Here is a 27,798-nt window from a genome sequence, read left to right as displayed (position 1 = left end):
ACTAGACACTAGTAGCCATCAAACTAAAATAAATTTAATATTATCTGTAATAAATAAACATGATTTTTATTAAAATATATATTATAAAAATTACACAATTATGAATACTTTTATACCGGTGATCAGAAACCTTTTTAAACTCTGGGGCCGCATTCAAAAATTTAAAGTTTCATTTTTAGTCTTATTTTAAAAATATTTAATCATTATGTGAAAATGTTACAATATATCAATTAGAAATTAGAAAATAATGAAATTACAACTGTTTGAATACTTGTGAATACACTTAATGTTGGGCATTGTTCACTATTTTTTCTATTTTCACGTCAAAATTATAAATTATAAATTATTTATGCACGCTTTAAGCAGACGATTGAGATAGTCATCTGTTCAGAGGAAACTACACCCGCGTGTGTTGTATCCGCCGTACACATCACACATGTGTAAGACATACAAAGAGCTGTCTTGCGCGGGGTTTACCTCAACTCGCGTGGAAGAGATAAAGGTGACCAATATATAATAAAAAAATTATGATAATAAATTAGTTACGAATTTTCAATATATATAATAATACGACACTGTCGCAAAGTGTTACAAATATATAATATTATTATATAATAACACGGGTCCCCAAAATAATAATAATAATAACAACATGTAAATAATACAATAATATGAGTTATATACATCAAATTATAACGTAAATAATTAATGTACCTTTAAGGCAATAAAAAAGGGTATACAATATAAAAAAATAGACCTGATATCCAGTAGTGGTGTCGATCTAAACTTCCCGGGTCCAAGTTGGGAATCTTCACTGGTATAATCGAATATTAGGACTAGCTTGACGACGTAAATCAGTATACGTATAATATACTGATATAATATGTATATATATAAAAAATACTGTATGTATTACAACGACCGAAAAAAGTACGTTTACCCTGGCCGATAGATGGGCAAAAGGTGGATCGCACGTTGAGTATCAACATAATATGACACAATTATATATCGGGTCGCACACGATGCAACGATATTAAATAAAGTTATGTAAATTAATAAAAACGCGAACTTGGCGTATAATAAAAAAAAACACTTGGTTTTTAAGTGTCACCGGACAAAAAAACCAGGGCACAGGTACAATGTACCTGAGCCTACCGCGGCAACAACACAGCACGACCGGTTTTTGACGAATATGTCAATAAAGCTGTCAAGATGGCGCGACAAAGTTGACGAGTCGACCGGGACGGCGGCGATCACAGCATGACCACTCGGAAGGGAAAATGGCCAAAATGGCCAACTGTGATGACCGGACTGTCACTTGTAGCGCCGCGATGACCTTTGGTACGGCTGAAACGCGCCAAGAGGGTCGGTGTTCGAACAACATTTCTTATTGTTTCTAAATTCATCGTTTTTAAACTATTGAATAAGTTTTTTCAGTTAAGATATTTTAAAAATAAAAACGATATTTCACAGCCAAAGTTCTCCTTTTTATAAATATGGTGAAAATTTTGTTCCTTATATAGTTATTAGTTTATTACTATAGCCTTCTCGGTTCTTTCCCGGGCAAAACAGTTTTTGCTATGTTTTACATATTTTGTAAGACGGAGACAACACACGCGGGTATAGCATTCTCTTAAGCATGATTCGTCTGAGTTTTAATTTTTTTTTGTATGAGAAAAGACCTGCTTACACACACATGTATGTAGACATTTAACACATACTAATATTTTGCAGGTATATTTTTAATTATCAGTAAGTTCAGTATAATAAAGTAAAAGCGATTATTTGAATGCGTTTTAAAGAACATCTCGGGACTGCAAATTTATTATTTCCATTTGAAGCTCAACAGAGACATAGTTAATATCAATAAATGTAACTTGAAATGTCATTATAGATTCAACAAACTTAACTGATGAAAAATGAAAATTTTGAAAATTCAATTTTATTTTTATAGATTTAAATGTGTAAAAATATATAGTCTTATTAGTTATTACTCTTCTTACATGGTCTTGAAAAAATCCATATTCGTAAATAATAGGTAGTATAAACTATAAATGTATAATATAATATTATGTTATACTAAAATAGAACTTTACAACTTTATACTGATTAGTGATCGTTGCAGACGTTGCAGTCATTGCGACTATTGCGAAAACGGAAAAAATGTAGTAATGAATTGAAATAACACCGATTCGGCATAATGCACATAAAACGTAATAAAACTATTAGAAAAATGAAAAACACACACAAACATCGAAAAATGATACACAAACAGTAGTTATATTATTTATATCTTGGAAATTCGGGACGCGGCTGCGGAAAGTTAGCGCTAAATATAGACTTCCAGTGAACTTTACTCTTTAGTCCTTATCGAAAGTCGTTTTCAAGTATAAAATGGAGTTGATTCAACATTGTCGTAGTTATCCATTCTTTATAGAATATAATATTATGAACTATGGTGGTCAAAATCAAAATTACATTTATGGATTATATTGATTTGACTCAGAATAATAGATAATTATTGTTCAAAGTAAAATTCTAAATTCTTAATATATCATGTACTCATGTACATTTTTTAATTATTATAAGTTAATTTGACATACATGTATATTTAAAATATAAAAGTTATTAGTCATCATTTTAAACATTTGTATTATTACTCTTAATTCAACCCCTCATTTTCGGCATCTGTAATACAAATATTTCTTAATTTAACTTATTTATATTCAACACCAATATTACTATGTGTAGTATTTTTTGTGTATCGTGAATTTCGGTTTAGCTTACGAAAATTGAATAATTTTTTGTTTATTTATGTATATAGATGGTCTTTGCTATAGAAATAATTAATAAAATTACAAAATGTTTAAAACAATTGTAATAGACTAGCCGACACTTGACTGGCCTTATGTGTTGCCATGAAAAATATATTAAGTACCTACATATGTGATCATCTGATATATATATACCTATATGTTTAAGACTACAATATTTAAAATATTTCTGGTTAGTGTACAGGACTATGTAAAAATTAATTCATATCTCATTAAAAGATAAATGTTAAAATGCAATGACCTGACCACCTTGTAATAAAACTAATATACACGATTATTTATTTTTAATGACTACTATATAAAAATAATAATAATAATAATATTTAATGTATTTTAACAGAATATAGGTACATAATACTATATGTCACATTATCTTACCAAGTTTAAAAGTCTAAGAAAGATCACTGATTAAAACTATAGTTGTGTGGTCCTGCCATAATAATATATCAATGTTATATCTCACGGTTTTTATCATAGTTTACAATGTTTCCATAATGTTGGTTTTGAATTAAGTACCTACTGTTTCTGAGGTCAAATTATTTGATCTTGATGGTTGTATTGTTTTTGTGCAAATGTAAAATAGATTTACCACGAATCAATAGAATCACAATACATTTTTAAAATAAAATATGCATAATCTTGTACTTTAGTTTATTTATACTACCACAAAATAGTCAACATGGCGGATATCGATTTTGAGGGAAGGGGAGATACGACTAAAATATTCATAATATCTTGTTAAGACATAATGTCCCAGTATCTCACCACCTACTGATAAAATATGTAAAAAAACACGTTTAGACCACCTAAATATAAGCTAAAAGGGTCAAATGGTGGGGGGGGGTGATATGTACGCAGCAATTGTAGAACAACGTAACGAAAATCGTAGATACTATAAAACTTAGTTTCCTTAATATACGTTGAATTAATATTGCTTTTATAGTAAATGATTATCAAAGATGATGAGGGACGGCGCGTACGCAGTCCCAGCTACCAAAAATTCTGCGCCCGAGGTATCCACATTAGGGATACTCGCAGGGGTCAACCGATTCCATGTGCAATGAACCGGCCTCGCCCTGGAGGAACCGCCAAAGTGATCACGGTTAACCTCCACGCCAGGTAAGTATGCTAGTCTGGAGTCCCGGGAACGGTTATATGTGTTGTGCGGTCTGCCCGACATGACGCGAGTCGGATACTACGCGAAGTTCGCCGTTGGCTTTCAGTCCAGCGGCGATGGTCTTGCGATCATTACGGGACGTTGACGTAATGACGGAAATATCTACGCGTTCTTACCGATCGTCAGTAATGATCTGTCTTGTGCGGAAATTGGTTGGTAAGACGTTCGCGTCCGGCCGACCGATGGCAAATCTGCGGACAGCGCCATCTGTGGCACACTGGCCACACGATTTTGTCATCGACGGTTGCTTGTATCTGGAAAGTAGTTAAATTTGAACATCATTTCAATAACCAACTATAGATTTCCTCATTCGACGCGTCTTATTCGCACACGCGCAAATAGAACATTTTTCGTGGTGTGTTAGAACTATAATATTATACAGATACCTAAAACACCTCTGCCAATATATGTTATCAAATTGTACGAATACCAAGCAATGAATAAAACATATTTCTTATTATTTATTTTAAATATTTTCGTTAATATTTTTGTCTTAAATTAGTTAAATTTGAAAAGTGAATTTGTATTTGAAACATTCTTGTTTTCATGATATAACATGGACTTACTAGTAACATAAGTTCATAAGTTATAGAAATATACTATAATCTAAGAATAGTGATTGCCATAATACTTGCAATAATCAATACTAAGATTAGGGTATAACGTATAGGTACCTAAAAATATGTAGATATATGGAATCTCAAAATCTAGTTTAATTAACAATTTTCAGGCATCATAATGTCCTGTACTACAGTCATCTTAAAAAATATTAACGATAAGTACCTTCAAATAAATGATCGGTTAATATTTTAATTAGTAACTCCTTGGTTATGTAAGGAATATTTCCATACTTTATTTGAAAGATGTATTTTTTATTTGTTTTTACTTTTTATTTTTTGGGGGAAAGGCATATCACCATAAAATACCCACAAAGTTGTGCCCATCTTATACCTAGTTTACTAAAAAATTCTTGTCAGAAACATACATTTATTGATATCACATCTTGTGATAGTTTAACTCTAATTTTTTCAAGGTACATTGCATAGTGTTATAACATTAATGTGCCTTTTGCCTATATTAATGGCTAATTTTACATTTGTATAAAACAGATTTGCCTTTTTAAAGTCTAAAATACAAATATATTGTCCTAGAATTTTAGTCAAATAATTAATTTAAAAAATAGTAGAATATACCTATTACAATAATTAAAATAATTTTAAGCACATAATAAAAACATAAGATTGGTAGTTTTTTTATTTAAGTATAAGTCAACAATGTAATATATGTACATTGATCTTTTCAGTCACTTATTTTTAGAAAACGAGATACCTTAATAGTTAATGTAAAATATTATATAATTAGAATCTAGATTTAGTATCAGAATTTGTATTATGAAAACTAAAATCCCACTTAAATATAAATTTAATGTCTTGTAAAAATAGTTACTCAAAAAATAATAATAATAAACATACATACTTTTAAGTATTTTACAGTAAGAGTCTTAATTACTTTTAGTTATTTGTGTTGTTATATTCATTGACTATGTAATTTAATAAAAAAAAAGTTATGGATAAAATACTTATTAAATTAGTGTAATAGTGTAAACATTAATTAAAGAATAAAAGTTAAAATAATACAGACAATAGACATGTTATTTAATATTTTAACTAATTTATAATTTAATACATTAAAAAATATTTAAAAAATTACATAACTGACAATTAAAATTATCAGACCTTTAATCATTCAAGTATATAACATACATGGAAATAATAATGAATTATTTCAGAAAACAAGGGTTAGATAAAACATAAATGATGATAGTGATTAAAACTATTTAATAGGTAACACTAAAAATACAATATATAAATAGATAAAATATTATTTTCGTGTACTTAATCTAAACATGACTCAATACTATATTTTATATGTACATACAAGAAGAAAATAATAAATTGATACTTGGAGAATATCATCAGTTGTTTATTAATTTAAAATTATCGTAAGTTATATTTCTCAAAAGTGTATTTTTTATGTTCTAAAAAAAATATTTTAATATTATTATACAAGAAAAAACATATTTGAGCAAATAAACTTAGAAAAATGGTCTTAAATATTTGATGTTCTGATTCATATTTAAATAATTTCTATGGTGTCAAGTGGTAACCATTTAGAACTTTCAAGCGCATCCCATAAATTGTAATCTTGTGTAACCAGGTCTTTGTTTAATGCATCTATATCAATTGATTTTTTGTAATCTGCAAAATTTTAAATTTTTAAAAAATATATTTAAAAATAACATACATATTTTTGTACATTTTTTTAAACTTTATTTCAAGTTTAAAATGTATTTAAGTATATTATGCTAAGCTATGATAACATACCAACTAAATTTAAATTCCCATTAGTTTTAATAGCAGTTGTTTCAATAGTTGGTTCTGGCTTAAGCACACAATTCTGACTTTGAGGTTGATTCCACATTGAGTATCGATGCCAATAGTTAGTTTCAAAATACTGTCCATAATCTTGACTAGCCTTATATCCTTGAGATTCATTTGAAGCACTGAAATAATTGATCAATTATTATATTGAATTATAATTACACTACAATTATATTTAATACTTGGCTAATAATGTTTTATATTATCATTTAAATAGTAAAAAAATGATTTCTATATTTTTCGAAATAACCTAACCTATGAGATAAAATACTTAATTATTTTGTATCTTTAAAATAATAATATAATTAATTAATATAAAATTATTAAAAATGAGAATTAATAAAATAAAATATTTATAGCACAATATTGAATTTTGTTGTTGAGTATTATTCCAGTTATAATAGAATAAAAAAAAGAATTAAATCACAATCGTTTAATTAATAGTAAAAGAATATTTTTTTTTGAAAAAAGTATATAATACATTTGTTGGTATTAAATTTTTTTATTGTACATATAGTATAGATTTTAATTATACATTAATAAACAGAGGAACGTCAATTTAGTAATTTTATTAAATTCTACGATTCCACACAAAAATTACTAACAAGATTTTAACAATCGAAATTATAAAAATCAATGAAGGAAATCTTATTATGTATAAAATTGTTGATTTCTAATTGTATATTGTTAATAGCTATTAAACGTTTGCACATGTAAATTATTAAATATTAATTAATCTTCTTTGACCACATTTAAAGAAGTTTAGTTAAGAAATGAATGAAGTTTTTTTTGGTTGAAGTGATAAAATATTTTTTGATAAATTCTAAGAACTTTTAGAGTATAACTTCATTTTTATATGTAATGTAAAAATAACAAAATTAATTTATTGAATAATAAATAAAGTTATATTATAATATAATTTATATTGTAATTATTCTAATAAAAAGAATAAAACCCCATTAGTTAATAAATTAATTTTATTTATAGGTTTACATTTCACAATAATAAATTGATATGATTACTGGTAATTTTAGTAAAATTACTTATATTATTATACATACTTTAAATAAATTGTGAATTAAATCAAAATTAAAATCATCTTACACAACAATATGACGTTCTGATTTTGGTATAACACTGCTAACTTTTATGGGTTTGGAACCAAGACCTGGAAAACCGTTCATATTGTTGAGACAGTGTTTTTGTTCTTCTTCACTGCCAAAACGAATAAATCCATATCCTTTACTATAACCAGCACTGTCTAAAACCACTGAAAAGTTTTAACTATATATTAAACTGCTATTATGGTAAACATAATACTTATAAAATATATCATTTTTAATGACAGTATACATATATTTTATATTTTTAAGTATTACCTTTAGCTGTACGTATAGATTGATAACGGCAAGCAAATGTTTTATATAACTGATAGTCATCTACATCAGAACTAAGTTCGCCTAACCAAACAGAAAAATCTCTATCGCTTGTAGTAATTTTTCCAGGATTTCCAGCATGATTGAGTTTAAATCTTACAGGCTGTAAACAATTATACAAAATTATTTAATAACTCTAAAACATATAATAAGCTAAGCTTTATTAGAAAAAATATTTAAGGTACCTATCTATTTTTTTTTTTTTTTTTTGTTTAAGTTATGTATACTATTTAACTTTTTAATAAGAATATCAACTTTTATTTAATTCATCTTATAAATATATGATACAAAAGCGTAATGTATAATTCATAATTATACATCAGTAAATTATAATGACAATAATATTTTTAATGAAATAACTTGTTTATATTTCTTTATCAATGAATGTTAATTTTGGAATACCTACAATATTACTTTGTTTATCAAAGTAAAAAATATATGAATCAATCCTTTGAGCCATATTATAGTCATATTTAGTCAGTGGCGTAGCTGAGAAATTTTTTAATTACGATTAGAGCTTAAGAGCTTAATTCCTCACAATATTTTATGGTGTATAACAATCTTTAAATAGCTTACCCCCTAGATTGAGCACCAGCTACGCTACTATAATAAGTATACCTAATTAAAATACATAACATGTTTATCAGCAATAATTTATTTATAAATACTATTATGTTATTATTGGTTAGTCAGACATACATGAAACTAGCAGTGACAATGATTGTAACTAAATATTTTCTTGTTAGTAAATTAAAATATTTCACCATTTAAATATTATTTATCATAACATAATAAAATAGGGTAATCATCCAGCAGTCTGTGCATTAGTATCTGTTATTAGTAAAATATCTAACAAATGTGTATTATATTTATACCTTTTAATAAAAAAAAAAATGTTATCGGAATAAATATATAATATAATATAATATGTATTATTTACTAATTTTTATATGAGAGAAAATAAACACTTTTATAATAGATACTATAGTATAGCTTTGTATTATAATATAAAAACCTAATTAAAAAGTAGGAATAAAATTAAAAATTATCTAATATAAGTACATTTTTTTACATAGTTCTGTGGTCAATATTACTTTTGATTTTAGAAAATAAAATGTTTGAATTTACTGTTAGATTATAAAATTATTGACTTAAACAAAATGACTACTCACTGGATTAGTACCAGGTATATATTTTCCATTGAGTTTGTGCATAACAGATACTGGATCATAAAAGTCAACAAATGCATAGCCAGCAGTTTCACCAGTATTTTTATTACGCATCAACTTAACATTCTTTGGATATTCTCCCATCTTTTGAAAAGCACCCGTGATGAAACTCTCTGTCATATAAGGTTCTAGCTAAAATAATAATAATTCATGGTTAATTAACGATAATAATTATAGATTCTTTCACAAGACATACACTTCCCATCCATAAACTTGTAACATTTTGTACAGGAGTTGATACTTGTGGCTGTTGAACGGGTACATTTGGAGTTATAAACGTCGTAGCTGTTTGCGTTGGCGGTGGAACATTGTAAGCAGGTTGTTGGTTATAATTGTACATTTGGTAGTAATTAGACGGATATTGTTGATATTGTTGATTATATTGTGAATACTGAGGAGTGTATTGATTTGTATACATTTTGATTTTTGATACAACTCGGATTATAAAGCACAAATAGAAGAAAAGTGAGATGAATTATTTGCTAAAACACAAGTTAAATATATAAGTAATTATACAAATCTTATCGTAAATTATTTATATTTCATTTAAATGCATTCAATGTTTATTTTAGAACTCTAGAACATGAAACGTGAAATTTAAATGAGTACCGATGTACTTAAATCGTGACGGAAAAATTATATTTAACAATTACTATTGCGTTGCGCCATAATACGTTTGTGTTTGCTATAGTTGCTACTATAAAACGATAAATATTAAATAAACATTATTTAATATTTTGTAATTTTGTAAACGATAGAATATTGATAACCAATAGCTGTATAATCTAACTAGAAATATATGTAGATAATAATAATAATATTCTGTGGAAATACTGTGTCATCGATATCTAAACCTAGATGGCGTTAAAATCAATGTTGTACTTATATTATAAAAAAAATAAAAACTTTTCTTATTTTCAACACTACTAAATAAATACATTAGTTCAAAAGTAAATCATTTTTAATTATTTGAACACGAAACATTTCTGAACAAATTCGAATTAAATTTCTACATGTATGAACTTGCCACATCCTGCATAGCCAATAGCTTATTGATCATTCCTTTTGAAATGGACGAAATTTCTACAAAAATGAAATCATAATATGCAACTATAGTTGTAATTTATAAGTTAATTTTGGGAAAACTATCCATGTAATTGTAATTTCTAGTATAAATGCAGTTTAGTTCCCACTCGATTTTTCCATTTTTTCTTTCCAAAATGTGTGTTTTAAAACACTGAATACAAAAGTCTAATTAAAAAATTCTCGCAAATCATTATTTTGGAAGTTCTTTCTTTCCAAAGTTTACGATTTTACGCATTTATGCATGCATCGCAGGGGCGCCGGGTACAGCGGAGCTCGGGGGCTGCAGCCTCCCATGAGCTTGATAAGGTGGAGCTCAACCCCCTAAAATTGGAATTGCTTATGCCTAATGGCTAATACTATTAAAATGTTATAACATACAAAACAACAAATAACTATAATTTAATAATGTTTATTAATTATTTAGGTAAAACTGTATACGTGTTTATAAAATAGTGAGCCCCTCATGACATTTTCAAAACCTGGCGCCTCTGCATGCATGCGCGAAACGCTGTATACTTTGCTTTTCTACGTTTTCGTATTGGTATTAATATTAATGATTGTTAGTACATATTTTAGTTTTTACCCTGTGATGAGGTGATTTTGCACAGCAAGTCGAGGGATATTTTCGATTTGCGGGAGCAACGGCGCCGATTAGTGTAGCGACGAGTGCCGATACACCCGTAGTCACTGGCTAGGGATATTGCAGTGGCGTAGCCAGGGTTTTTTTTCGGAGAGGGCTGAACTAAATTTTTCATCAAAACTACTTTAGATAATAATATTATAACAAGAAAAAATAATAATAAGAGCCAAGAGGCGACAAATGACAATCCAATACGAAAACGTAGGAAAGCAAAGTATACAGCGTTTTGCGCATGCATGCGTAAATGAGTAAAATCGTAAACTTTGGAAAAATATAAGTTCCAAAATAATGATTTTCGAGAATTTTTGAATTAGACTTTGATATTCAGTGCTAAATCGTGTGGGAACTTAACTGCATTTAATCCGCATATAATTGCATTTCATAATAATATATAATTGCATACTCAATCAATTGTATAATATAGTTAAGGCACTATAAAAGTGATTATGATTATTATAAAATTGTCGATAATTGTCATTTGTACCTACATAATTTAAAAATGTTTTAAGGGTAAACATTTAAAATAATTAAAAAATATAAATTATTTGGCATTTGTATATTGTATATAATTTAAATAATTAATTTAACATTTTTTAAATTAAATAATACAAATAACAAATTACAATTATTTTAAATTCTTACCCTTAAATATTTTTTAAATTATGTAGGTACAAATGACAATTATTGACAATGCTAAATGCAGATTGCAGCTACATACTTATAAATATGTTAAAAAAGTGTTACATAGATAAATGTAACACGTTTCCTAGATTCTCATATTTTGTACCCATTTTTCTCTACAGTCGTCTTTAGGAAATCTATATAATTTAAATAACTTTTCCGACATGTTGCTACAATTAACAGTACTACAAGGTCTACAACAAGACATTTTAAAAAGCTAGAACTGCTGTGTTGGATATTATAATAGAATAATAGGTACACCGGTACACGATAAACAAAAAATTTAAACATATGAGCCCAAACCGAATTAAATGTAATTTGTAATGAATTACATTAAAATATTAAATTAATATATATTTTGTTGATATTTTTGCGTAAGCCATAATTCATTATCATTTATTTGAACTGTAACCAAAATGGCGGATGAGAATACCTACATATCTAGTGCTCTAGTATAGTTTAGAAAGAATTAATTTTGACATTCGAAACTTCACATACATGATTAGGTGTATAGAGTATTGCTTAAACAATATACGCTTCATAAATGAATTCTACATTGATGCATAGCATTACACATACTCGTAGATATGTAAGTAAAAAAAAAAACAGGACGAGTTTGTAAATCCATTTTTAAAAGTAGTTTTAGAAAATTGTATGTAGATGTAGAATCAGGCGAATAGTCAATTTTCATAATAAAAAACCAAAGTTATTAATGGATAAATGGAAATTTAATAAATAAATACAAAAATGAACATTCCTTGGAATGGCTGGAAAAAGTATAAAAATAGTTATACCAGCAAACAAAATAAATGAAATTGTGTTTGTTTAAAAAAAAAATTACATTAAGTAGAACAACTAGAACAGAGTCCTAAAAAAATGTATTATTAGTCAACTATATTGAAAGGCTAATCTCTAAATTTTTATATTTATACTTTTCTGCATTCTTTTAGACTTCTAACACTTTAATATAATATTATGTTATGTATGTAAAAAAAAAATAAGTTTAATAATTTTTTTGAATATCAGTGGCATAGTTTATAGAATCAAAGGTTGCATCTGAAGAATAAGGATAAAACAGTTTGAGTTTTATTAAATGGGAGATAATTTGCTGACTATTACAACAAGTATTAGGTGTAAAGATACTAGATATACACAAAATGGCCAAAGATTATTGATCAATAATAATCAACCAAATAATTATAGTAATAAAAAAATGTAAATACATTTTAATAATAATATTGACAATGAAAATATCATAAAAAAAAGTGTAATAAACTAATAAAACATAAATATAGTTGTGCAATAATTAATATTATTTACATATTGAAAATTTAACATAAGAATTAACATTACACATATAATTAATTCTTTTTGCTCATAAATAAGCTAAATAATTTGTTTGGTGTACTACTGGCTCGCCTTTTGTTTGTATTTGTTTCTTTAGATTCTTTTAATGTGGTTTTTTTGATTGCTCTGAAATCATGTTAAGATAGTTACATTTAACTATTTTTTGGTAACACCACATTATAAAGTTTTATGAATACCTTATTTATAGCTAGTAGTTAATACATTTTTGTGATTTTAAAGAATTATAAAAATTTAAACTTCAATGCATATATATATAAAAAAAAATGAGCACACTTATTTTTATAATTTGTATACAGTTATAAGAATAATTCATGTGGGATCTTGTAATAAGTTTTCAAGAATTTTGATTAAGCAAATTAATTTTAGTTGAAATTTATAGGAAAAAAAATGTTCATGCCAACAAATAGCCCAGTGTCTAATATTTTAGAAATTATAATATGTGTAGAAAATTCAAAATTAATTATATAAATGAATAAATAAAATAAAAGTCAAATGTTTAATAATATTCTTTTGAAAATGGTTTGAAAAGAAATAATTATTAAACAAGTGAATATCTTATGTCATAAAAAGTTAATTTGACTTTATTACGGTAGAATTATAAAACACTTATCACTTCGTCCAAATTCTAAAATGGGTGCTGATAATATTTGGAAATGAATACAAAATTATTTAATGATTAAATAATAATGAAACTTGATGATTATTTTATCATAAGTTTTGAGTTAGTATCTCAAATAAAAAATTTAATTTACACACAAATAATTAGTCAGTAGCATTAGGAAAAAAAAAGTCACAATATTATGTATGTAATTTTATAGATAATTACAATGTGGATTAATTTATGAAAAACGTAAAAATATTAACGCTTGAATTTAAATATTTTTTTGCAAATTAAGAGTTAGTAAAAACCTTATAGTAATAAAATAATAATAAAAAAAATACCGTTAAAGAAACACGGCCTCCATTTTTGCTTGGAGTTGGTGGTCCTGGTTTTTTATAGGATGTCTGAAAATAAAATAAAATTAAATATAGCGTACAGTAAAAAATTAAATATTATTGTATAATAAGTACCTGATTTCTATCTTTTTTCTTGGTACGATCATTTGGGATAAGGTTTTCAGTCTCATAATCACTAAAATTAGCTGTTGTCTATAATATATGGTTTAAAAAAAAATTATTATATAACTATGATTGGCTAAGACAAATAAATGATAATAAATTACCTTAATGTCTTCTTCTGTAACTAACGAAGTGTTTGGCAAGAAATTGGTTTCTGCAGCGTAACAGCTTCTTAAATGTGGTGGGCAAAGCGAGTTTCGGGCTTGTAGTTCTGACAGTCTTTCATTGTGTTGTTTTTTATTATCACTGAGTCTTACTTTACCTTGTTTTAGATCTGAAAGACACGAGTGGTTGAACATTTCACCTTCCTCATCTTCTTCTTTTGGAAATATTTTACCTTTAGCAAAATTAAAAAAATATAAGTTTTTCCTAAATTTCAATGATTGAGACTATATGACAAAAGGTCTGACAGTTGGAAGGCCAGCTGATTTATATTTTTTTTCTTAGTATTATGTAGCTCCTATTTTTACATAATTACATACAATATTTTTTATTTGAAAAAAAAATGTACAAAATAATCATTTAAAAATTGTACGTGTATAATGTATGTATACATTTTAACTTTTGATAAAATTATAGAGGATACTATACTTATTATGTTCTTTGATATACAAAATTATATTATTATATCCCATTAACTGTAAGTACTTTGATATATATTAAATTAAATAATTTTTATCAAAAATATATTTAAATATTCTGCAAGTATAAAAACTGATAAATATATTTATTATTTATAAATAACGATAATCAAGAACCATGATAATAATTCACAAATTTAACTGAAATCAAATTAAAAAATATGTCCACTTTTTGTTCTTAAATGTTAAATTAAATAAAATGAGAGCAAGAAAGAAAAAATAATAAGTTGCCAACTTAATTAAAACATGGATTATAAAAAAATGATCAAATTTGTATAAATATACACAGGGGTGATATTTTACATAATACTAGTAAATTAGTCAATTGAAAAGTAATTTAATTTAAAAAAATAGTAGTTAAATTTTAACAGAAAATTAACTGTTATTACTTATTTTTATTTTTCATAAATATTTTGTGATGTTGATAGTATATAATAAACTCCACAATTTGAATCTTTTGCATAATGTACAAAATGATTCATATCAGATAAAATATAATATTTAGTTTATGAATAAGGCATATTAAGCAACAGTTATAACAAGTAAACCAATACTATTAATCAAAGCATTATTATTAGTTACAATTTATTTCAGTTCATGAATAGATAGTTTATATATTAAACTAATTTTGTTCAATAGGAATATTAATGAATTAGAGAGTAGCAAAGCAGATTTATCACTTCATTTTCTATAGTAAAATTAATATATTATACAAATCCAGTGTTCAAATTCAAAGTTATATAACTTAAATTATTTTGTTAATTAATTTTGTTATTAGTTTAAAACCATATTTTAATGATTTAAGATTACAATTTTAAATTATATTATTTAAAAATGACCAGTTTTGAGATAGTGAATAAAATATTTAATATAAGTTCTATTTTTATATCTAATGCCGTAATTGAAAAAAATATATTAGGGGCGGGGGAAGTCATCCAGACCACCAAGTTATGGCCTTGCTTATATTATGAGTATTGAAATAATTAGTATTAATTGATTATTATTATATAACGTAATATTTTTTTAATTAGGCAAAAATATTAATAATGTTAGATTTTTGTTAGTAACGCACCAGACGATAAGCTGAATTTTTTTACCGATTCCTGCAGGCACATTTCGTTTAGTATTATCATAAGGACGAGTGCTCTCTTCAACTAGTGATCTAAAATTATAAGATTACAATTGAATATATAAAATATTTATATTTACTATATTATTATAAAAATATTATTCTTACTTGATTTGACCGACTGAGTTAGACTTTGGCAATGTAAAAGAATTATATTTTGGGAGAGTAGTTGTCTGTAAAATAAATGTACATAAAAATAATTATTAAACACATTATACTTAATTTACGGATTTTTAAAATACTTACTGTTTCAGATATCATTGACATTTCAAATGGTGGTAAAGATATAGTTGATTCTCTTCTGTCTTTTTGTTGTAACCTTAAATATTTATCACTAACTTCCCATAGCTGACGACCAAGTTCTTTAATATGTATTTCATCTTTGGTTATCTGTTTTAAAACAATTAATTTATGTTAATGAAAATTAATAAAGAACTTAAAGAACATACTTTGTCTTTGTATTTTGACAGTTTAAATTCATAATCTTGATGAATTTTTGCCTCTAAATCTTTACAAAATTGTTTCTAAAAAAATAAAAATAAAATAATGTATTTAATATTTATATTTAACTACGATGAATTTTATTTTAACATTACCATTTGTTCTCGCTTTCTTTCAAACTTCTTTTCATATTCTGAGGTTACATACTCTTGAGTTTTTTGTTGCACTTTTGTCATTTTGTAATTACATTCTGATTTTAATGTTGTAATTCCAGCTTCTAATTCTTTAATGGTTGCTTGTTGACTGAAATAAATTAAATATTTTTATTCGTTGTATAGTAAATTTAATTAACTGAAATACATACGTTTTCGTTAAAGCAAGTAATTCAGTATAAGTTTCATTAGATTCATTTTTAGTATAATCAATTGCTTGATCATTTCCTTGTGATTTTAAACTGATTATAAACATTTTCAATGCTTCAAATATTTTTTTCACCTTTTCAATAATAGAGTATTCATCACAGTTTTCAACTTGAGTTAGTTGAATACCATTTTGTTCAATAAATGTATCTGCAGAAGTTATAACTTCGATTAAAGAATCATGATGATTATCTACTTTGGGGTTGTTTTTAATATGGTTAAATGAATAATTCAAATAAGTTTCAAAATTTTGTTTTTCTTTCCTTAGTATTGATTCCAATTCAACTTTCATATTTTTTAAATAATTTATTTTCTGGTAGATATCTTTAATTAAGTCATTCTTTAGTTTAATTTGTTCATTCATTTCAGATTGCTTATGGCTAAATTGTTCTTGAGCTTCCAAATTTTTTTTATTGATCTTATCGATTTCTTCAGTGGATTCTTGACGCAAGTTATTCAACTGACATTTCAGTTGATTCAATTCTGTCAATAACAATGTATTTCGACTTTCTATTTCATTATTTTGTTTATCATAATCCTGTAATTTATTTTGAGTTAACTCTAAATCAATTTCATTTTGAGCTAAGTTTTCTTTGAGCTTATTTGTCTCATTTATAAAATTATTTTTCTCGCTCGTTAATGAATTGATTTTCTCTAATTGTTCAATTGAACATTTGTTCTGTATATCCAATTCTTCTTGCAAATTATTATGCTGTTTTTCAACTTCTTGTAAATTTTTATTTGTCACTATTAATTTTTGTTGAATGTTATCTAATTGTTCTTTAGTAACATTGAGTTCTGCTTCTAAGTAACTTTTTTGACTTTGTAGTTCATTCAATTGTGTTTCAAACCCAATCAATTTTGTATCATTTAATGTTAAATTTTTTTCTTTTTCTAATAAACAGTCTTTAAGTGTTTTTGTTTCATTTATTAAATTATCTTTATCTGAAGTCAAAACAAAGATAGTCTTTAAATGTTGATCATTTTCTTCTTTCTGAGTTTTTAAACTTAAATGCACAATACGTAGCTCTTCTTGTAAGTCAGCTAATTTTGTATCCATTTCTTCAAGACGCTGAGTTAAATCCACTTCCATTACAGTCTTTTCAGTTATTATTCTATTATTCATTTCTTCATACTTAAGTAATTTTTCTTGGTTAGCTGTAATATCAATATCTTTATTTAATAAAGTATTCTCGAGCACATCAGTTTTATTTATCAAATCATCTCTTTCTGTGGTTAAATTAGTAATGGTTTTCATGAGGCAGTTATATTTAGTAATGTATTCATCAAGTTCAATCTGTTTCTTATTACATTTTTCTTGTACTTCAATATATTTGATATTCATATCCTCAAGTTGTTGCTTAGACTCCTGGTGTAAATTGATTAATTTCAATTGGTTTTCACTGAGTTCAGATACTAAATTTGTATTCGATGTTTGTAATTCTTCATACTGTTTTTCACAAATAAGAACTTTTTCTTGCAATGATTTTAAAGTATCATCATTTAAATTTAAGGATTTTTGAAGTTTATTGGTTTCTTCTTCTAACTTATCTTTTTCAACATTTAAAATAGATATTGTTTTTAATTGTTCATTTGACTTTTCCATTTGTTTTTTTAACTCATTTTGTTCAAGAATTAATTTTTCTTGTACTTCAATGTATTTGGAATTCATATCTTCAAGTTGTTGCTTAGACTCCTGGTGTAAATTGATTAATTTCAATTGGTTTTCACTGAGTTCAGATACTAAATTTGTATTCAATGTTTGTAATTCTTCATACTGTTTTTCACAAATAAGAACTTTTTCTTGCAATGATTTTAAAGTATCATCATTTATATTTAAGGATTTTTGAAGTTTATTTGTTTCTTCTTCTAACTTATCTTTTTCAACATTTAAAATAGATATTGTTTTTAATTGTTCATTTGACTTTTCCATTTGTTTTTTTAACTCATTTTGTTCAAGAATTAATTTTTCTTGTACTTCAATGTATTTGGAATTCATATCTTCAAGTTGTTGCTTAGACTCCTGGTGTAAATTGATTAATTTCAATTGGTTTTCACTGAGTTCAGATACTAAATTTGTATTCAATGTTTGTAATTCTTCATACTGTTTTTCACAAATAAGAACTTTTTCTTGCAATGATTTTAAAGTATCATCATTTAAATTTAAGGATTTTTGAAGTTTATTGGTTTCTTCTTCTAACTTATCTTTTTCAACATTTAAAATAGATATTGTTTTTAATTGTTCATTTGACTTTTCCATTTGTTTTTTTAACTCATTTTGTTCAAGAATTAATTTTTCTCGAGTTTCTAATAAATTTGTTTCATTAATTTCTAGCTGCAGTGCAAGATCTTGGTTCGCATTTGATAATTTAGTAATAGTTTCATTTAATTCTAATTCTAAAAATGACTTTTCATTTTTCATCTCGTTAATTTTTTTTTCCAAATTATCAATTGTGTTACTACAATCGTATAATTTTCCTTCGGATAAATTAAATTTGTATTCATTATGAGATAAAGAATCTTCAAGGTTTTTTATTTTATCACTAAGACATTCTTTTTCATAGTTCAATTTTACAATTGTTTCTCTTTGCTCATTGTATAGTTGAATTTTATTTTCTAACTCAATATTTTTATTATTCAAAACTTGCTGTACTTCAATAATTTCTTTCTGTAAGTTTTCTTTGGAATCTGAATAATCTGATATATCAACTTTTAATAGTTTAATGTCTTCTTCTTTTTTTAATAAAATGTTTTCCAATTCTTTTAATTTATGTTGTAAATCAACACATTGATTTTCAGTATAATCAACAGTTTGTTTCAGTTTATTATTTTCTTCAATAGTTTGTTCAAATTGTATCTGCTTTTGATTTAAATCTTGACCAATTGACTTTAATTTTTCCTCTAAGTCGTATTTTTCTACTTGTAACTGAGAAATGGTTTCAGTTAGTTTATTACATATAATAAGTTGATCATTAAAATCATTCTGTTTTTTTTCTAGAGTATCTTGTAATTTCTCAATTTTTATTATACATTGATTGTTTTGATTTTCTAATTCATTTTTCATATCATTAATTTGACACTGAAATTCTTCTTTTAAAGTTTTCATTTGCAATTCATTTTCTTTCAAATTTGTTTCTAAAGTATTATTATCAGCCAGAGCTACATTAAGTTGTTCATTTAATTTATTTAAATTTAATGTAGATTCCTGTACTTTCGCACTTAAATCTTTATTTTCAGAAGATTTTTGTTGCAAAACTTCATTAAGATCATTTATGATGAGCTGTTGACTACATTGTTCTGATTCTAATGTTTTAATTACATATTTTTGATAGTTGATAAGGTCTAGTTGTTGTTCTATTTCATTTTTTTTACAAAGTAAAATTTCTTCAATTTTTGTTTTTTCATTTTTGACATCTTTCAACTCATCAAGATAATATTCTAAACAGTTTTCCATCTCATGATTTTTGTCACTGAATTTTTTTTGTTGTGTTTCGATTTCTATTTTTAAATTTTTTAAATGAGATTCTAATAATAGCTTTTCTTGATACATAGTTTTCAATTGTTCTTCTTGAGTACCCATAATATGGTAATTTTCAGCCATTTTTTCTTCATAAAAAATGATAATATGTTCTTTATTTGCTAAGTTATCTTCAATATTTTTCATATTATTTTCTAAGTCAATATAGTTTTGATGAGATAATTTTTCTGAATTTTTATATTCTTCTATAACTGATTGTAAATTTTTTATTTTTTCATCATGTTCTTCGTGTATTGCTTCAATTTCTGTATTAGTTTTGCTTAAAATTAATTCAATCATAGTTTTTGATTTTTTAACAGAATCTATTTCACCAGACAAAGTTTCTATCTGTTTTTCTCTTTTATTTAACTTAGAGCACAGGGATTCAATATGATTTTCATTGTCTTTAATAGTATCTTTAAGATGCTTAATTTTTGATTCTAAATTATTTTTTTTCTTTTGACATTCTTGAAGTTCTTTTACTTTGTTTGAGAATTGGTCTATCAGTTCATCCTTGTGAGTTTCATTATCATTCAACTTTTTTTCTAATATAATTATCTTCTCATTCAATTCTTCAACATGTATTTCAGTCTAGAAAAACATAAAAAGAAAGAATAAATACAATTATGTGATATTATTACAGTAGTTATCAGTTAATTAATTTGCAGACCATTTTAGTAATACTTGTTCTTTCATCAGTATAGTAGCTGATATAAATTAAAATATTGGAAATATATTAAATAATAAACAAATATTGTTATTTTAGTTTTATTTATTCTTGTTGGATGCATATATTTTTCTTTTTCGGGTCTAACTAAATGCAACATGGCAATTTTGTATTTATCAAATCCGTGCTTTTAGCTAAATTATGTTTTATTTTGAAAGTTAATATGGTAGGCGGTAAAACGTTTTTGTCTTATGAATAAAGCAACTAGACAATATCTCTGCATGCTATTTTCCAGTGGAAAGGGAAAGATACATGTGCAGTACTAGTATATTTTCTATTAATATAGAGTATTTATTTCACTTTAAAATTAGAATATAAATAAAAAAATTTTAGATGATCAAGATAATATTTTTACATTTAAGTTTAATAATACATACAAATTTGTATAGTTGTACATTTATAAGATGGAAACAACACATGTTGGTATACCATCCTCTTAATTGAGCATCAACAAATTGGTAATTAGTACTACATGAATTAAATTTATATTGTTAGTGTCCAGAAAATATGTTAGGTGTATTTAATTTTATTATTTTGTAGTGGGCCAACAAGTGGTTGTCGAAAACAGGTCGTTTTGTTTATTGTTTTAATTGAAAATATTCTAAGTCTAAATGATTAAATTCTGATGTAGACTGACGTGAAGGTGCTTGCGCTAACTCTGGTAAATCACATCTGCCGGAGTCCTCTGTAGGGCCCCCTTATATAGTCAGTGTCCCCCGACTTACTACCCATGTCCCTTCTGGCCTATATTTAAGTACATCATTCGTTCTTACACTATTACGCATTTCAGGAGGCACATGCGATGATTATTTCCAATGACATCTGGTGACATTCTGCCCACGCGCAGGTGGTCAATCGCCATAACTGTTGTCTGAGTTTTCCAGAACTCAAGTTATGATTAAAAATATGTCTGTCAATATAATTATATAATGGATATAGTTTTTAAATATATTCTTGCGGTTGGGTTTGGTTAATACACCGTAGGGTGTATCTCCCAGCGCTGAGGATTAAAGTTAATGCGGTTTTTATTATTGTTGTTTTTAGGACTAGTGCAATACGGTCTCGGTACGATGGCTACCCTACTCTCATTATTTATTTATTTCTACGTTGTAGTATTCTAATGCGTGTTATATTATTCTAATATATCAGTGATCGTTATCCTAATATTTATGCCTACGTCGCAGTATCCTTTATTATGTATTATATTATTGGTATGGAACATTAGAGCACGTAGAAATTTTATAGCAAAATCATTAAGAAGCATTGAGAGAGTTTTTGATATGACAATATTACTGTATTCATTAGGCAGCAGTTGTAATATTAAATGTATAAACTATAAGTTATAATTTTATAGAAAAAAAAAAAAATAATCACAAAAATCATTTATTGATATACTTACATTTGATAATTCTTTTTTTATTGATTTGTACTTATGTCTGTATTTTTCTTTATCATGTGTTATTTCTTCTAATTTTAGACAACTCAATTCATTAAATAATGTATTTGAAGGCATAGAATTGGATTCCTGACCACATATATTTGTTGGATTATTTGTAATTGATTTATTACATAATTCATCTTTTAAAGACTAAAATAAAAAAAAGTTTTACATTTTAAACATAATATTTTATTGAATATACAGTGTTTGAAATTTATAATTTGAGATGACTACCAAACAAATAAGCGCCTAATTGTAAGTTTTACAATTACATTTTTAGAGTATTTTTTCTGTAATATTATGACTTGACAGATTTTTAATACAAAAAATATTTTTTATTATGGCCTACTAAACTCTATCATATAGAAATAAATAATATTAAAAAAATAATAATAAATATTAATAACAATAATACTTTTTTAAAAGTATGGAATCAAGTTATTTTTAAACTTACAGTTATTTCGGTGTCTTTTGCTTGTATGGTTTCTTCAAATAATTTTAAATTGTTTTTTAACATCATATTTTCACTTTCAATATTATCAAACATTAAAATAAGATTATTATAATCTGAAGTTTTTGTTTCAAACTAAAAACAAAAATAATAATAAATTAGTTATAAAATTACAACACTTTATACAGAAACACTAAATAATATTCATGTAGTATTATTATAATGCAACATTATATATTTAGTTATCAATAATAAGTCTGACCGTATAATTTGTTAAGAAAATCTACAAAAAAAAAAAAAAATCAGTACGTCACCAAAGAATTTAAAACAAAAATCTCGAATTAATTTTTGATCTTTAATTTTATTTTAGAGCTGTTTATATCATGTTTTGATTCAAAATTCTCAAGAGCATTAATAGTACAGCAGTTCTTTTTCATTGTTCTTATTGTTCAAACACATAGAAATATAGAATACTTTAAAATATTCCTATTATTTAATAATATATCAAATAAAATCGTAATTAATAATTGATTATCCGTCAATGCATTAATGATTATTCAACTCTTTTTTTCTTAATATAGTTCTTCAAAAATTAATTGCTATGAAAGTATTCTGCCTGTATTATTTTGGTGCTTGTATAATACATTTTAATTTAAGTTAACATTATTTTTATATCCTCCAATTTATATCTTACTACTGAGAATGAAAAGTTCTCCTAAATTATTGTAGTACCTGTCTGGTCTAGGCAAAAATAAATCTTCTAACAGTACAAATGGAGTAAAACTGTTAAAAAGCAAAAAAGCTGACTTTTTAATATTATAATCAGAATATAGTTTTGTATCATGACCATTTTTACATTGAAACCACAGTAGTCACAATAACAGTCATAATTAAAATAGTTTATCAGAAAAGTACCCACTATTTAATATACCAGGGGTAGGCTTAACAGTTGATTGATTTCCAAGTCGAACTTTCTGTGTTAGAAATTATTGTAATACATTTAGTAAAAAATATGGTATGTATGTAACTATACATGTTTCAGATTTATCTATTTGTGTGGTCATTTTTCCACATTAAATTTATAAAATCTAAATACTGAGTTACATTTTCTTATGATAAATTAGAATAGCGTTTTTGTTGAGCATTCAGTAACTATTCCCCAGATAAAAAAAAAAGGGAAAACTGTGTGCAATATTACTTAAATTTTGTTTTAATAGATCTAAATCAAAAAAAGTTTAGCCACAATTCCAATAAACTTATACCTACTGCATAATATAAAACTATATCCTTATTAGAAAATTGTCGATCAAAAATTAATGTGGGATTTTAGTTTATGTACACTTTAAGATATTAGTTGGGCCATACGTGTATCAACTTTAAAGCCACGATTGATAGTCTTGAAAGACAGTTTATAATTAATTATAATTTACATACTTTTCCATTAAGCTCTTTATGTTTTTTATCAAGTTCTGTTATTTGTTGCTTTAATTCATTACAATTCATCTCCAAATCTATTTTGTCTCTATTTAATTTTTTTATAATTAATGAATTATCTGTTTTATTTTCTGGAGACTGGTTTGGTTTGGAATATTCTTTGATCTCATCTTTCAGTAGTTGTAATATTTTATCTTTATCTTCTAATTTATTACCTAAATTATAAATTGTAAATAAAACTCAATATATATATATAATAAAGTAAAAACAATTAACTATTTTTAATTTATGTATAGTGAAAAAAACATAATAAGCCATTGAATATATACTAATAAATAATAATTTTTAAATTAATTCTAATTAACCTAGTACAATTTACTTTAAAATTAAACTTTAACTGCTATTATTTTAAATTAAATTATTATTTTTTAGTGCTTACTTAGTTTAGTATTAAGATCTTTTAGATACTTGACATTTTCAGCCAACTTATAGTTTTCTTCACATTCATTTTTATAATCTTCAGTAAGTTTGGTAATATATTTTTCTTTCTCTTGATTTATTAAACATTGTGATTTTGGTGACTAAAAAAAGTTAATTAAAATAGGTATTTGATATATACATATAGACTTATAAATAATATTATTAACTATAAATATTAAACACATATAGTATCATTTATTGTTTATCACCAACCAGTATCCAGTATGATTAAAAAACTGGGTGACAAATATTTGATAAATAAAATAGGCTGCAGACCAAAATGTACTATAGTTAATAATTTCTGTGGACCAAATATCCAATATTAATATTTTCCTGGACTCCACTATGTTTTATCTGTCTTACATGCATACAAAATAGCAAATAATAATACTATATGTAGTACTTAGTAAGTTATGAGTATATAATAAATTACAATTTAAAAATTCACATAGATAGCTTAAAAATATAAATATAGTAAATAAACTAAGGGAGAACATAGATGTGTCTTTACCCTAAAGTTTGATAATAAGTTAATTTATTCTAATATTAATACACAAAACACACAATTTGGATGGTTGAACATAAATATATAAATACCATTATGAAAACACTTTAAAAAGTGGTCAATTAATTTTATAAATGTTAGTATTACCTCACAAAATTCTTGTAAATAGCTTCGGCGCATTGATTTTGATCTGATTGGTGTGTTGTTATTTGAACATATTTCTATACATATATAATACCAAATACAATTATTACTTTCAACAAATAAATTAAAATTTAAAAATATAAATATAAATAAAGATTTATACTGTAAACTTAAAGAAGTTTACCTGAAACATTAATAGAAGTATGCTTAGAATCACTTATTAACATAAGTGCTTCAGAAATATTTTGTTTGGTGAACAATAAGGATTGTGTAGCTTTTAAGAAATTTGCTAGTAATTCTTGCTCTTCATTATTCATTCTTTCACTCAACTGATTTCTGTATTTGTCATTTGTGCATTTTAATAATGCATGTAGTAAAACCACGACACAAGTGTAAATTGAATTTTCTTCATTGTATAATTCTTCATACTTTTGGACTTCAAACTCACAATAGTTCACTGTTTAAATTTTTTTTAATGTTAATATAAAAAAAAATCACTTTAAAATTATAAAATTATAAAAATACCTTTTATAGTGTTATAAACTTGTGTATTTTCTGTGCTCAAAGTTGAAGAACATTTTAAACAAAATCTATAAAATTAAAAAAATCAAAATATATTTAATATTTTATAATATATTTTAATTAGTAATACAATATTGCCAAGTTGCATAGAAAAATTAATTCAATTAATTTTTTTCATTAAAATTGTATGGTCCATTAAATTATTTTTAAGAGATCATTATCACATTATTGATTCCTTAAATGTTCGTGATTGTTTATACAACTTGGCATTAGTACTTATGTTAAATTTAGTAAAATGGTAAGCAAATATAAATTAATATTGTAGTAAGGTTATATAAAAAAAATATTAGTATTTTGAGTTATCTGGTATTATGTTTTAGGTATAATAAATGAAATACAATACTTACACATTATCAACAAATTGTTTAAACGATGTACTCGATACAAGATTTTTTATATTTGAGTATTCATTGTCTTTAAATTCGTCAAACAAACATATCTGAAAATTATTAAATATAATATTATATAATAAAGATAACTGGTATATAATTTGTTATAATTTATAATTTTTATCAAATAACACTATATGAATCAGTAATTCCAAAAAGGGGGCATGTTCAATGTTTGACAAAATCAAGTTATCACTGAATTTGCATTTCTTTACCTTAGATACATATTTTCAATTTTGTGTATAAATTGTAACGGAAATATACGCCTCTAATGTTTATTTTTAGTGCAAAAAGAGGACTTCTTAGTCTTGTATAGACAATTTTTTTAAATTAATTAAGTTAATATTATATAAAATAAGATCAGCAACACAAATCAGAAACAACAATTAATAAAATTTAAATTGATAAGAAAATTAAATAAATTGATTAGTTTATACTATTATACTGTATTTAGTAGCCAAAACATTATTGTAGTATGACTATTGTGTTTTAAAACTTTTATTATATCAGTATTGTGTTAAGGTTGTGCAGGTATTTATGCCAAGTACTTATGTAGGTATAATAGGTATGCATAAAATAGTAAAAATCAATTATTGGCTCTATAAAAACAAATAATTGTATATGTTATTACGTATATGTATAGCAAGAATGTGAACTTATTTTTACGAGTCTACATTATATGAATTCTGTCTAAATTCAAATTATCAATTTTGACCCTAAACGAGAAAAAAACACTATCAAATTCGACTGACTTACCCAACGAAGAAAAGTAGATTCGAAATTGTCCATTTCGATTTCAAAATATCAGGTTTGTGAATATTAATTAATATGCACGTATTGAATGTGCATTTGTATTAATTGCGCGTTTGTAACGAACCCGAAAATTACGGAGCGAACGAGACAGTAGGGAATAGGGATATTCGTTTTCGATATGACCGTTAAAATAGTAAACATTAAATTGTAGTAGTAAATACGTTAAACCGTAAACATAATATAACACTATGACGACCGATCAGTGTTGCTACGGTTTATAAAATGAAATAACGTACAATTGAAGAATCTCGCATTTTTATCAAGACTTATCATTGGTTAAATTATTATTATTATTATTATTTTATCGTCATTGAAGAACGGCGTTGGAGTAATGTCGATGGATAATCATTTCTGTGATAGAGTGGGGTGGAATCATTTTTCAACATTTCCTATCACAGTCAAATATTACAATACATTCATTACATTATTAATATATTATATTTATCTATGCAATACACTAAATTAACTGTTTATAAATTGAAGATTTAATAATCGTTTTATAGTTAATATATTTGTGTGTTGTCTGTTAAACCTATGTAATTTTCAAAAATATGAAACTATTGAAACTCCTATGAAGAGTTATTTATTACATTTTTTCAAGTCTTTGGTATTTAAATTCAAAATTGTATACATTTTTAGCCACAAAGTAATAACTATGTTTTCCGTTTTAAAAAATG

General features: G+C 25.2%; 2 protein-coding genes and 1 non-coding gene across 4 annotated transcripts; all 3 read right to left on the bottom strand.

Moving 5' to 3' along the window:
- Positions 1–3,798: 3,798 nt before the first annotated feature.
- Positions 3,799–3,961, bottom strand: LOC132931088 (U1 spliceosomal RNA). The gene has a single exon (XR_009662336.1). It is a non-coding gene; the product is annotated as a U1 spliceosomal RNA (small nuclear RNA).
- A 1,871-nt stretch (positions 3,962–5,832) lies between these two features.
- LOC132930386 (tRNA selenocysteine 1-associated protein 1) lies at positions 5,833–9,893 on the bottom strand. 2 transcript variants are annotated; one of them, XM_060996233.1, is made up of 7 exons: positions 9,771–9,893; positions 9,314–9,599; positions 9,061–9,249; positions 7,832–7,991; positions 7,557–7,722; positions 6,396–6,574; positions 5,833–6,269 (listed from the first exon to the last, which is right to left on the bottom strand). In XM_060996233.1, exons 2-7 carry the CDS (start codon positions 9,533–9,535, stop codon positions 6,148–6,150), a joined length of 1,038 nt encoding a protein of 345 aa, XP_060852216.1. In that variant the 5' UTR covers positions 9,536–9,599; positions 9,771–9,893; the 3' UTR covers positions 5,833–6,147. The 2 variants fall into 2 exon arrangements, with proteins under 2 accessions (XP_060852216.1, XP_060852218.1); XM_060996235.1 differs by lacking the exon at positions 9,771–9,893 and having other exon boundaries at positions 9,061–9,245; positions 9,314–9,454.
- Positions 9,894–12,721: 2,828 nt separating this feature from the next.
- Positions 12,722–27,250, bottom strand: LOC132929120 (putative leucine-rich repeat-containing protein DDB_G0290503). Its single transcript, XM_060994227.1, is given in 21 exon segments — positions 12,722–12,981; positions 12,983–12,997; positions 13,835–13,897; positions 13,964–14,041; positions 14,116–14,348; positions 15,725–15,746; positions 15,748–15,814; positions 15,890–15,954; positions 16,028–16,171; positions 16,231–16,305; positions 16,378–16,525; positions 16,587–20,749; positions 22,285–22,473; positions 22,778–22,909; positions 24,209–24,423; positions 24,648–24,789; positions 25,341–25,414; positions 25,522–25,794; positions 25,863–25,927; positions 26,267–26,358; positions 27,065–27,250. Coding segments are annotated over 21 exon segments (6,384 nt in total). The 5' UTR covers positions 27,098–27,250; the 3' UTR covers positions 12,722–12,885.
- Between the last annotated feature and the right edge of the window lie 548 nt (positions 27,251–27,798).

This window comes from Rhopalosiphum padi, chromosome 4 (genome assembly GCF_020882245.1).
Source record: "Rhopalosiphum padi isolate XX-2018 chromosome 4, ASM2088224v1, whole genome shotgun sequence".
In the NCBI taxonomy this organism is placed as follows: Eukaryota; Metazoa; Arthropoda; class Insecta; order Hemiptera; family Aphididae; genus Rhopalosiphum; species Rhopalosiphum padi.
Note: the sequence above shows the minus strand (reverse complement) of the source record. Positions and strands in the feature narration are given on the sequence as shown.